At 40.2% G+C, this 12,623-nt stretch overlaps 1 protein-coding gene across 9 annotated transcripts in view; it reads right to left on the bottom strand.

Annotated features, from left to right (window-relative positions):
• RNFT2 (ring finger protein, transmembrane 2) overlaps positions 1–12,623 on the bottom strand; it is a 97,195-nt gene that overhangs the window by 17,732 nt on the left and 66,840 nt on the right. For 6 of the 9 annotated variants that reach the window (XM_080366182.1, XM_080366183.1, XM_080366178.1 and 3 more), the window contains exons 2-7: positions 12,277–12,465; positions 9,602–10,084; positions 6,348–6,826; positions 5,122–5,198; positions 3,464–3,564; positions 665–818 (exon numbers count right to left, since the gene is read on the bottom strand). In XM_080366182.1, the coding sequence (XP_080222308.1) occupies positions 665–818; positions 3,464–3,564; positions 5,122–5,198; positions 6,348–6,826; positions 9,602–9,684 (894 nt within the window). In that variant the 5' untranslated portion in view covers positions 9,685–10,084; positions 12,277–12,465. Of the gene's footprint in view, positions 1–664; positions 819–3,463; positions 3,565–5,121; positions 5,199–6,347; positions 6,827–9,601; positions 10,085–12,276; positions 12,466–12,623 lie in introns of those variants that run through there. The other 3 variants (XM_080366180.1, XM_080366181.1, XM_080366179.1) reach the window with 3 other exon arrangements.

Genomic DNA, 12,623 nt, shown 5'->3' with positions numbered 1-12,623 from the left:
ACATTACTACATTTGCCACTGAAACGTAGACACTAGTAAGTGGAGGAAGAGGCAGCATGACAGACTTGTAAAAGTAAAAAAGAAAATATAAAAAGGTATTTCAAGAGAATCTAGTGAGAAAGTTTCAAAAGTTAGGCCCAGTATACATATGATTTCATCAACGTTTAAGTTTGTTAACCATTTAGTCAAAATCTTCACCCATGGTTAGAACCGGTGCTGCCTTTTGTGGTAGCAGTAGCTTCAATTTAATACTGTTATTACTTTGACCCAAGTGAAACTCCAAAGAGAGAAATACTTGCAATTTCTTTCCATTAAATGAAGACATTTCTGCTTCAGAAATATCTATTTACAGAGATTACTCAAAAAACAAGACTTAGAACAAAATCAACCAGGAAAGCAGTTATCTTACTGCTAGTACCTAGTCCTCAAGCAATGCTTATCCCTCTCTTTCTGGACTTGACCTGATGGTCTTACCAAACCCTTGCTCAGGCCTGTGATGGCTCAAAACCCAAAAAACCTCACTACCCAGGTGACTTTCAGCCAACCTTTTATCAGATTTTTATGATTTCCTATACTTCTACCCATATTTCATGCTGCAAACATGTTGTAAAGGTATCAGATTATCAAAGACAAACATCTGTAGATCAAGAAGAGAGGCTCTTACCTTTGACTTGATGGCTAGGATGATCTTAGGCAAGGCAACAATTAGGCATTTCAACGCAATGGTGAGGTACTTCAGCACAAAGTCTGCAATCCCTACAATCCACATCAGGTCGAAGAAGTCCAGCCTCTCAAGGTTGGGTTTCAGAAATATAAGGCTGAAAGGCATGACACCAAGGATCAAATACCAATGAGAAGAACTTCACTTAAGCTTCTTGATACCAGCTGTATCCGTTGCTGACTAGAGAAAGCCTAGAAACTCCGTTGAACTTTGGTGAAGTTCTCAAGGGTCATAGGAATCAGACATGCAAATTAGTCCCATGGTTCCTCTGAGACTCTCCAGTCTGTCTGTTCTTGCCCATTTCTACTGAGGTCAGCAGGTTTGCCCACCGTCAGAAAACAGGACCCTACCATATACAAAATCTCTTTTGGAAGACTGCGATTTCCATAACCTGCAAATCCACACTGTAAAAGAGCCTTTGGTCTAATGACAGTGCCTTTAGTTCACAGGCTTGCTTTATCAGATCTGATTGAAAAAGCTTATCCTTTGAAGTCCAAGTGAGCAGTAGTTACGATTCCTTGGGGAAGTCATGGCCAAGTCAAGACCACTATGTCTTCTGAGGCTGGCTTGCCACAGGGTAGAACTATTGCAGGGGCAGCAGTTTCTAAAGCTACTTGCGCATGTGAAACAAACTGGTGACAAAGAAAGTACTGTATTAGACAAGTCAGAAAGGTCAGAACTTCAGGTGTGTCATGCTCTGACAGTGGCTTGCCACTGTCTGAAGCAGAACAAGAGCTGGGCTGTGTCAATTAGCAACTCTTACCTAAAACAAAGATCCAAAAACTTAGTGCCCCTTAAATGTCATTGACTGGGCTGAACATTTGCCCTTTAAAGGAGGGGAGTCCAGGACAGCAGAACTTCATATAGCAATGGGCAGGAGCTACTGATGTGACAGCAATGAAGACTGGACCCTACTCAGACTGCAAAATCAGGATTTGTCTTCAGGATATTTAGCTACTAAAGCCTCATGGTAGAAAGCAAAAACTTAACAAAAAGAAACAACAAAAAAAGAAGCAAAAGTAAAATAACCAACCCAGAATTAAAAGCCTGAACATGAATTTAAAATACTCACAACATTGGCACAGCACAACAGGTAAAATTACACCCTAAAAACAGAAACAGAATCAGATACTTTACTACTATTCATGCACTAGAAACAGGCAAAAAGTAAATAAATCAGGAAATGAAAAATAAGCCAGAAAGGAAGAAAACCAAACCAGCTATTTCTAATTTTACAAGCCTGCCTGTGAACAGTCACCAGTCCCCACACAGCAAGCAATAGATACAGTAGCCCAAGCATGACAGCAGGTACCACTGCAATACTCGCAGGAATAAGGCTCTTCAGTTAAGCTGTTGCCCAGTCTACTCGCTGTTAATAAACCACACCCTAAACTGTGTAGGATGGCCCCGGTTTGCCAAAACCCCTTTATTTTAGATGATCTATCCTTTATTTTAAATTAGTCCTATTCATGCGTCTAAGCTTATCCTTCTTAGAGACACACTGTTGCTCTGAGATGCAAACAAATTTATTAATGCTTTCACATCTTTCTGCCACACCTGCTTCTTATCTTCCATTCCTTCCCACAAGCCCTACACAGAGTATCCCATGGTTTCCCATGTCACATTTGAACCCACACATACAAGACTTCTCATCTCTCCCCCTTTCTAGAAGCATTTTCATACACAGCTGTCCAATGATCAAACCCAAATACATCAGGCTAATTCCAAATGATACCAGGGTTGTGGTAGACCTTGACTCTTCCACTGCATAGATAGTATTGGCAGGAAGAAGCAAGAAAGCAGTGAAATAAAAGACAGAAAAAACATACCCAAGAGCCATCTAGCCATAACCCAACTGATGCATGTTACACACATTGTATTTTCAGTCTGAAGTTCTAAGTCCCCTTCAGTGGGACAAATCAAATTTTCATTGGGAAAACAGTTTGTATGGTTTTAGCTACTAATATCAAAACTACTTTCTCAAGTAACTAGGTTTGGTATTGCTCCATTTCTTCCTATTTGTTCTACGAACATCCCCTTGCTTAAGTTCTGCATTTGCTTCCTGTCATTTAATCCCTGCTTTATAATAAGCAGACATAGTACTGAACCAAATCCACGCGTACTAACTTTTCTGTATTTGAGAACCGCTTTAGTCAGAATTTGAAATTGGAGGCTATCTTAATTACCTCAGATCCAAATGCCTCCAAGCCCTGAGGACACTGAAATAAAACACTACTATTTCATCTCCATTTTATCTCCTGTAATAGACTCAAAGCTTGATTGACTGAAGAGAAAAGAAAACATAGGAAGAGGAAAATCAGTAGGTCAATTTTGTATCTGTTTCCAACACCTGCTCTTCATGTTCAGCCACAGCAGTCAAAATGGAAATTCAGAAGCTCCACTATAAGAAGGTATCCACTCTGCTTCAATATATAAGAAAATTGCAAGTGTACATGTTTCAAGCAGTAACACTGTAGTATATCATCACTGGCCTGATTCACTAACCCTGGCCCATTTAGACCCTGGTTATTGTAATTTATTGACAGGAGCATAGTCCACTGGTAGAAGCAATGCACATATTCTTTTCCTCCATTGAAAGGTTATCACAAAGATACAACAAAGATAGCAAATACCTTAGGTATGCACACTTCCTCCCAAAGTGTGGGTAAAAGTGGGCTTCCCTCTTTTCCTCCCTGGCAATTATCACCTGCTTCTATCATGTACAATGGAAATTTTACCCACCTGTTGTAAAGCTGCTGAGAGCTGAACGTGTAAAGCAAGTACAAGGTGTTTCCAGTGAGGAAGGCCAGAATCCAGAAGACAACCAACACTGATCTCTTCTCCTGAGCAAGAAAAAGAAGCAGAGACGATAAATTCAAAGTCCCAAGGGTTGCACTGAGCCTTTGACTGCTGAAAAATGCAAGACCATCTCAGGGGACACAAATATGCAACCAAGTGTTCAGTAATTAGTTTATTTACATAGGACTGAGACTCAGAAATAGGCTGCTAGGTAAAGACGTATGAACACAAACAGAAATGGCTCTCACCCAGCTAACCTTTTCAAATAAAGTAACTTTAGAGAAATTAATCGAAAAATGCTGGTGAAAATGACAGCCTTACTTGAAGAACACAAGTTTCAAAGCTGGGATCTTAGGATGTTTAAATTCTCCTGATATTTAAAATGCAGTTCAACAAGCGATTAAAAAAAAGTCAGTTCCATATATTGTCCTATAATTCTGGACTGTCACCTGTTTGGAATGACACTTCATCAAAGGGGTGTTTTACAAATAGATCCAAAGTCACTTAGAATAAGGCTTAGCTAAATCAAATATAACATAACCCATCACTACATGCAGCACATATGAATGTTATCTGAATGCACGGAGGTTCTAGAAGGTGCATTTTTGACTGAAGAAGTAATTAAAGGTCAAAAGACATGCAAATTTTGCATTTCAAAAGACATGGAACATTATAGACAGAAGCTGGATGGCATAAGATCTTGTCCTGGGTCTTGGCCTTGTATAATTTTGGAGAGTAAATTTTACTCCTGGGAGTGAAAAAACACAGCATTTTTCTTGTGAGCTGATTTATTAACAAAATAGCTCTCTGTAGCTATTCAACAGCCAGGGACGTTAGGTTGAGATTTAAAGCAGGCAGATTAAGGGGCACACTGCTGGAAAGACAGAGGTACAAAGTGCAAGGCACCAGCAATGTATTACATGATTGTGCAATTTATCTGTTCATTCAGTATTGTATCACTTTTATTCCACTGCTGCTGGTAGATATAAGTATACACTTGTGCCACCCATGTAATTTTTACAAAAAAGCAATTCTAGTCTTGTGCTTTTAGTGCTGTTGAAGTATTCTGCTGACACTGAAGATCATAAGACCTGAAAAGATCTGCTGGTTTCTTTATATTCTAAGCATATTATTAACAGAGCATTATAAGATACTAACAAGTGGTACATCTACAAAATCCTTCAGCTGAACATCCCAAAACATCAATAAATGCTAATAAATTAAATCTCATTATTAACTAGTGAAATAAATAGGTTCCATTGTACATAATGGGAAACTAAGTTGCAGAGAAGTGCTTGAAGATGCACTGCCAGTCAATGGCAGAGTCAGAAGCAGATTACAGTATCCCTGACCTTTCCTCTCTTCGTTTTATTATGCCACAGTTTCACAATAAAGCAGGATAAAAACTGTGGGAGAGCATCAATGGGGAGAAGTAAGAAAAGGAAGTGAGGATTACGGCACGGCATTCTTATTCTGACCAATCTGCATGCATATAACGGCATTCAGCCCTACACTGCAAAACACGGTTTGGCGTAGACATTGTTTTGTATAGAAAGGGTGATGTTGCTTGGGAATGTGAGTGAGTAAGATGCCGTACTCACCTTCAGAGCAACCTGTTCTCTGAGTGTTGAGTTGGCGTATGCAAATGTGCTGGCCATACCAATGCACACAGCAATCCCTGCAGGGAAAGACACTGTCAAAGCATGTAGGGCTGAGCAGGAGGATCTTCAGTCCTAAGCCATTTGATGTCAGCATCTCAAGTTTAGAAAAAAATTTACTGGGTGATACTCTGGATGCACTGGGAATTAAAATATATAGGCAACTAAAACAGGGCAGTCTGGACTCATATAAAGTTGAAATCCAATCTGCATGAAAATGAAACTAGTGCAGTGAGCACTTGCCACCCAGCCCAATACCGACACTCTGTCCTAATGTCAGGTTCTGTGCTGCAGGACAGCAGAGTGCTGCAAGTTGTGGATGCATTGTGCAAAAAAAATTCAGCTAGGTGACAGTATTACAATAGCAGTTCAGCAGCTCATGGAGGACAGGGTACGCAATCAAAACCATATAGGGTATCAGGTCGAAAGAGCAAGATGTTGCGGACATGAATCAATACCTGGTTTTGGGAATACTGGCAGAGCTGTAAGTGGACTAAACCCAAGCATTATTGGCTTCCCTGTGATGATAAACTCAGCATAGTACTCCCAGAATGACTGAAGATCCTCAGGCATACCACACATGATTTCTTAGTAAGAGGAGGATGAGATGAACAGATTTTACATAATCACTGAGGGGCTGAAATACTTAGGTACCATCAAGAAACCTGGATGGAGGTATTCTTTAGGGAACTTTTAATATCTTAACTACAAGATGTAACTGCTGTTGCTGTTTGGCTTGATTTCAGAACTACCATCCTTCCAGCTGTACTACAGCCTTATCCCTCTGAACCCTTCTGCATTACACAGAAGCCTTTGCTAGTGACTAATGTAAGCTCCCCCCATCTCTCCTGGAGAGAAGGCTGAGGGAGAAGCCTCGGTAACATCCTCAACCTGTACAGGAATATCAAGGAGAGATTAGGAAAAGGAACAGAAGTGGTCTCCCATAGGTCAGGACAGGAAACAGATGGGACTGACACAGATGAAAACAGCTTGGACTGAAAGTAGGGTGAATTTATCAGATGCATTATCCCACACATTTGAATGTGTTCCCTTCATGCTAGACCACCTCTAGACACTGTCACGCAGATAAATGTATCAGACACCACAGCATGATAAAGCTTCCTAACCACTCTCTAATGCTTACAATCCAAAAAAAGATAGATGCTTACCAAGCTTGTGCTGGAAACAAACTTTAGCCAGGAGGATCAAGATGAAGGGAAGTCCCTTCTGCAGCCAACCGATGACAGCTTTTAATTCTGAAAGAGCTGGGGCTGGAGTTCCAGCTTGTTCATCACTGCCTTCCTCAGCATGCCCGTGGCGATCCCCTCCTGCCATGTGCAGTAGAGATGAGCCCCGGTGATGGCCATGGTGGAAATGATGGGATGATTGCCGGTGGTGAAACGGGGCTCCTTCTGTACGACTGGTCCCTTCCTCCCTTGGGGCTGGCATCTGAATGAAAACTTCCCCACCTCCTGCTGAAGAGCCCAGAACCAAACCTGACTGGAACGGCGTGGCTGTGATGGTGCCTGACGGGATACCTGCCAGGCCTGAGAACAGCTGTTGTGGTGAGGAAGCTTCAGCCTTTAGACTTTCGAAAACTCCACTTTCATCCACGCTAGTTTCAGAACTGACTGTTTGGCTCCGGTTTCTGCAGCAGAGATTAGAGCAAAGTGATTAAACAAAAAGAAGTGCTACAGAACTTTTCGGTCTTCTAGCCTAATCTTGACTGTAGTCATTTAACAGCTCCTCACACACTACCAGAATTTGTAGGTCTCCAGATGACAGATGCTTTTCCCACTATTGGCTGCTGGAAAGTCACAGCTGCAGAACTAGAGGCCAGTAACCAGACTTCTAAGATAAGATCAGAATACTTTTAAAGAACTGGCCAAAATGCACCAGTTCCTTCATCTAAGGAACAGAGTTCCCAAACACACCCTTTACTTTTGGAGGACCCAAAGAAATAACACATCCAATAGCAAATTCAACATCTATAATGGTTGTAATATTCAAAGACAAGCATACAAAACCCTGTGTAACTTGACACAGCACAACCAAGACAGGTCACATTATATACAAACAAATTAATCAAGCTAGCTCAAAGAAATGACCTACCCCCAGAATCTTCTCTCTTTATTAAGGGATGATTACTACTTGATCATGGATGAATAACACCAACAAGAGACAAAGTCAGCTGGAGAAGAGAAGCGCTGAGAGCTGCTTGTGTGTCCCTGACCCAACAGATATTGTAAGTGAAGGATGTGCTCATGGGTCAAGATAAATTGTTTTATTTTTGTATTCTCAGCAAATTCGACATGGATGTACCAAAATTACTGGGCACTGGACAGAATTAGATCTGGCACTGATTCTTTCCTGGGCTTGCTGGATTATAGCCAGATTCCAAAAAGAAAGTCTTAAATATCCTTATCCTAATCCCAAAAGAAAATAGGCTTTCTGCACCTGAACTCAATACTGTGGTACTGAAATAAACTCAAAGTTTAGATGACAGGGAACAATACAGGTAACAAGTAGAACAATCATTAGGCAGTAAACCGTTGGCAAACAGCAAATACCTCTCTAACTTGCAAAAAGAGAGTAAAGAATAAATAAAGCTTAGCAAGAGGCAAAGCCCTGAAATAAGGCATGTTGCAGAGCTTTGGTCTCTCCTGATTTTAATCCTTGGAGATCTCTAACTTTAGAAATAGTGGTCACAAGCTGAGAGAGCACATGCAGGCACATACAGGGTCCTTAACCCTCTCTCTCCCATGGGTTCAAAAGCCTCCCCAGGCATCTTACAGAGCACAGAGCACTGCCTTTCATCTCACTCTTGAGACAGCTTCAAACCTCTCTGGGCATACCTACCCACTAAGTAAACTCCTAATAAGGCTTTTTATAGCTACACCTCATTCCCAGTGTCTCTCCACAGGCTCCACCAAGGAATCAAGTCAACAAGACATTGCACACCTCTTTTTGGATCAAAATATTTGTCAATCAGACCTTGGATTTTACACCTAACATTACAGTTCAGGGATGTATACACAAGACAGGGACATGTGACGGTCCTTACGTCTGGAACGTAACAGACAAACTGGGTGGAACCCAGTGTTACAGATAATGACACAACTATTGTTTGGAACAATACTACCAGGATACATAACTATGCTTTCAGCAGGAAGGAATTAATCGGGGACATATTTAAAAACAAATAAACAAGGATGAAATCGTGAGTCTTCTGAAGTTAACAGAAGTGAAGACCAGTGGCAACAGTGTTTCATTCTACAGTTAAAAAAACTTTCAGCCTATGTTACTGACAACATGTATTTACCCCGTTAAAAACCAGAAGCATCTATAAAAACTAACTGACATTACTCTGCTTATCTTTTGCACTCAATAATAGACACCTATCTTGAATAATTTTCAACCATTCAAATAGATCCTGAAGTGCCTTACAAGGTTGTACAGACTCAGAGAGCTCTACGCTATAGATGAGAGGGCCCATACAACATCTTATGGGCCACTCAAGCCCCAGCCTTGCTTGCTGATATAAAATCTACAGACTGCACTGAGGCTTGGGCAGCATCATTCAAACAAAAGTTGAAGATGACTTTCTTTTCCCCTGAAATTAAGAAAGGTACCAAGCTAAAAGTGGTCATGACATCAAGCTTCACCTCTACTTGCAAAACCACTATGAAATACTTAGTAATGATGTTTCGCTTACAATCTGAGCTCAGCCAGAGCAATGAAATTCGTAAGTTCCATCCTTGTCTTAGAGTAATTAGATTAGTTTCTTCTTTAGAAAAAAAAAATATGTCAAGCTCTAGCTCTGGGAAAGCACAAGGGAATATTTAGTAGCAGAACAACAACAGTGGCAAGTCTCCCTTCCTGATGTTATAATTACAGAAATGAATTGAGGTATTCACATACATGAAGCTACATACAGATTCTGGAATGATGTAAAGGCTCACCCAAACTCTTTACAGAATACTAAGTCATAGTAGTTGGGAGCTTCAGACCAGCAGACTTTGTAAAAACCTAATGACAGAAGTATAATTAGCCTCTGTTCATACAGACTGATCCTTTCAGATTGGTGGTGCTCAGGATCCCCACAGGACTGTGCCATGAATCGCTCTTCAAGAGCTCAGAAACATCCTGCCTGTGCTAAGCCAACTGTCTCCATATGTGCCATACTGGATCATGCAACGTGAAACACTGTAGTTGGCAGCAGTCAGTAACTGACATGAAGGAGAAAAGTAAATCTTCGTAAACCCTCTAAACTTGAGCAGAAAGTCTGGCCACACTACATGCACAGGAAGTATATGCCTTTCTCAGTCTTGAGCTTTCAGCTTCTAAAACACACAATACACTTAAATCATAACATAGACCTCTGGAGAGGAAAACAGAGGAAAAAAGAAGGGAAAATATTTACCTTTCAGGAGGAACGTTATCAGTGTTGCTGCTATGCCGTCTCTGCATTTTCCTCAAAACCTTAAAACACAACACGCTCAACATTAACGTTGTAGGTCAACAAATCCCGGTGAGACTACTAACAAAGGCCCACAGAGTCAGAGGGTAGTGAAACCCATTCAGCTGGTGACATGGCTGGCATAAATCATTTGCTTCTCTGAAAAAGCACCTCAAGCTTGCATTTTTTTCTTAGTACACTTGCGAAGAAACTGGCAAATGGAAGCACACATACACAGGTCTCCAAGCAGGGCAGGAACTAGTCAGATCCCCTTTTGCAGTCTGTGGTAGTCACAAGGAGTGTACAGCTGTGTGATGACATGTTCTGATAAAGAACTTGAGGACAACTAAGAGATTAGCTCTCAGTGTGACATGTGATTCAACATACGCTCTTTGGAAATGAAATCCCTTCTTCTTCTGAAGAAGAAACTTGCTTTGTAAAGCAAAACTGAGAGGGAGGAAAAAAAGAAAATGTCTAAACATCCCTTATGAAAAAATACAATCAAGCCATCACAATATTCTTTTAAATAAGCAACCCATTCCTTTTAACCCACATAAATGTCATTAGCAAACTCTGCACAATGGTCACAAATAATACACACATATGCAAAAGATCTCATGTTTCTACTCCACTCATTCTAGAATTGTCAGCACAAATAAAGTAAGGTTTGGTGTGGGAAATGAAAAGACATTGAAATTGTATTAACTTCAGGAACTTTTTCTAGAACAAGGAGATAAGCTATCTATTTATTTATCTATCTACTCTGCTTTCAAGCATCTAATTTTAAGGGAACAACCTCAAACACACTACACTTTTTAAGAATGCTTAATTCAAAACCAAAGAAGAACACAACCTTCATCATCATCAAGGCACAGCACAGAGTACCTGGCAAATAGTCTTATACTGCTTACTGTTACATTAGTTATACAAAACCTGAGGAATAGGCTACTTTTACAAGTGGTTTGTCCAGGTTCTCACAGGCATTTCATAAAAGATTTAGAGAGACATCCTTTAAATACTAAAGTCTGATCCTACTCAGCCCTAGACCAGCATAGCTACTGAATAAAATGTAAAAGGCTCTAAATACTTTTGAGTATCAAAACTTTAACATTATTTATAACATTTCATACTGCATGAATATATGTAAATAGATATGTAGCCCTATATCTGTATTCTGTAAAGGCACAATGGCTCCGAGAACATTTCCTAGCTGTCTGTAAGCAGAGGTATGGAAGCTGAGAAGTAGAAAATACAGAATTTTCTTCCCCCCTATATTTTCACTTTTTCATTCATATTCTTTACTTTCAGTGACCCAACAGCCCATGAGAAATTGCATTAAATTCAATTTTTATCCCTTAATAAAGTCCAAAATCATACAGTTCACAACACATGAACAGTTGTGTTTAGCACATACATTGCAATAAAAATACATGTAGTTTGCCCAGCCCTGAAAGTTATGAAACAGTGAAAGAAGAAAGGGTGTTTCAGTTAAATCACACAGGTAAGGGTATCAAATTTGTAATGAGGTAACAAAAAAAAAAAGTTATCATTTAAAAAACCAGAGACAGACTCTTGGTTTGTAACATCCACTCTTGAAGAACCCCACCAGCCAGGCTGAGACAACATTGAGAGAACACAGAGGTTTTAATATGAGATGCCAACTTTGGACACTCCCTTGAAATATAAATACAGACATATCTATGTAAATAAAATTTGGCATTATCACATATGGCAGGAAAAAAACAGCTTTTAACACAGTTTATGGACTGGATGCAGGAAGCCATCATGAGTACCAGAAATGTAATTTTGAGTTTTCTGATACCCTGAGTTACCAACATTTTCTTAAGTACAAATTTTGATCTTGTAACTCCCTGCAGTTTTTTATTTCTAGCTATACATCTCAGTTTGCATTGTGTTTTCAGGGCCAAAATTAATTTTATAAGGATCTGCAAGTTTTATACAGTAAAAAATACAAATTAAAGTTATGGGGGTTTCCCCAGAATTTTTAAAGCTGCATTTGTAATAACAACATTTAGTACTTCAGGAATCTTTTATGCTTTCCCTGCAGTAAATGTTGTTTAATCCTAACCTGACAGTATCTCTGTCAACTTAATATATAATGTTACCCTACTTTAAGCCTAAACAGTAATTAAGATATGATGAAAAGGCCAAGACAGGCTGACCCACGCAGGGAGAGCTGTCCTACCTGTGAACAGCTTTGGGGTCACTGCTTATAAAGAAATCTGTCCATCTTCCGATGCCACAAGCTGAGCTAGAGTCAGTGTGGAGATAACTCTGATACTGGAAAATCCTTTGCTCTCTTCTAGACCATTAGAAGTCTACTAGATTGTAGTGTGCGGTGAAATCATGTTCCAAAATGACACGCAGTTCTATGTAGAGACACTTTCTCTTTTGGCATCAGCCATGAAGGAGACAGTGACATGCATGCTAAGAACTGAGGACACAGAACTTCATGAGATTTAATCCCCTGTTCTGCCCAGAGTCCTAAAGATTTAAGATCAGATAGAATTTAAATGGACTTTGTTCCAAAAGGCACACAGCTTCAATACTGATTGGTCCTGCCTTTTCTGGATTAGGGGTTTTCATTTTGCAACACTTGGACATTTTTTTAACGGTACCTGAACAACAGGTTTAATCAGAGATGCAAGCTGCCACAGTTGAAGAGAGGTAAGCTCAAGATGGTGCAGACATCTTACACATGGAGTCCTTCAGGTAATCCAAGACGGTCCAAATTTCAAACTCATCACAAGTCCTTCAAGCCGGATGATTTGTAGAGCACCTGGATCACAGTGCTCAAACAGGCGTATCTGTAAGAAGCACATGCACAGAGTCATTTTCACTGTAGCACAGTGAATTTCACCTCTCCACCTCCTTGAGGAAGACACAGGAGTGTGAACCCTTGGTGCTTCAACCCCTACGCTAGCACAGGATTCAACAAGGCCATTTTCCCCTGGGAATGGCACCT

The sequence above is a fragment of the Falco punctatus genome, assembly GCF_963210335.1.
Source record: "Falco punctatus genome assembly, chromosome: 1".
NCBI classification, from domain to species: Eukaryota; Metazoa; Chordata; class Aves; order Falconiformes; family Falconidae; genus Falco; species Falco punctatus.
The sequence above is the reverse complement of the archived record's forward strand: the minus strand, read 5'-3'. Positions and strand labels throughout refer to the sequence as shown.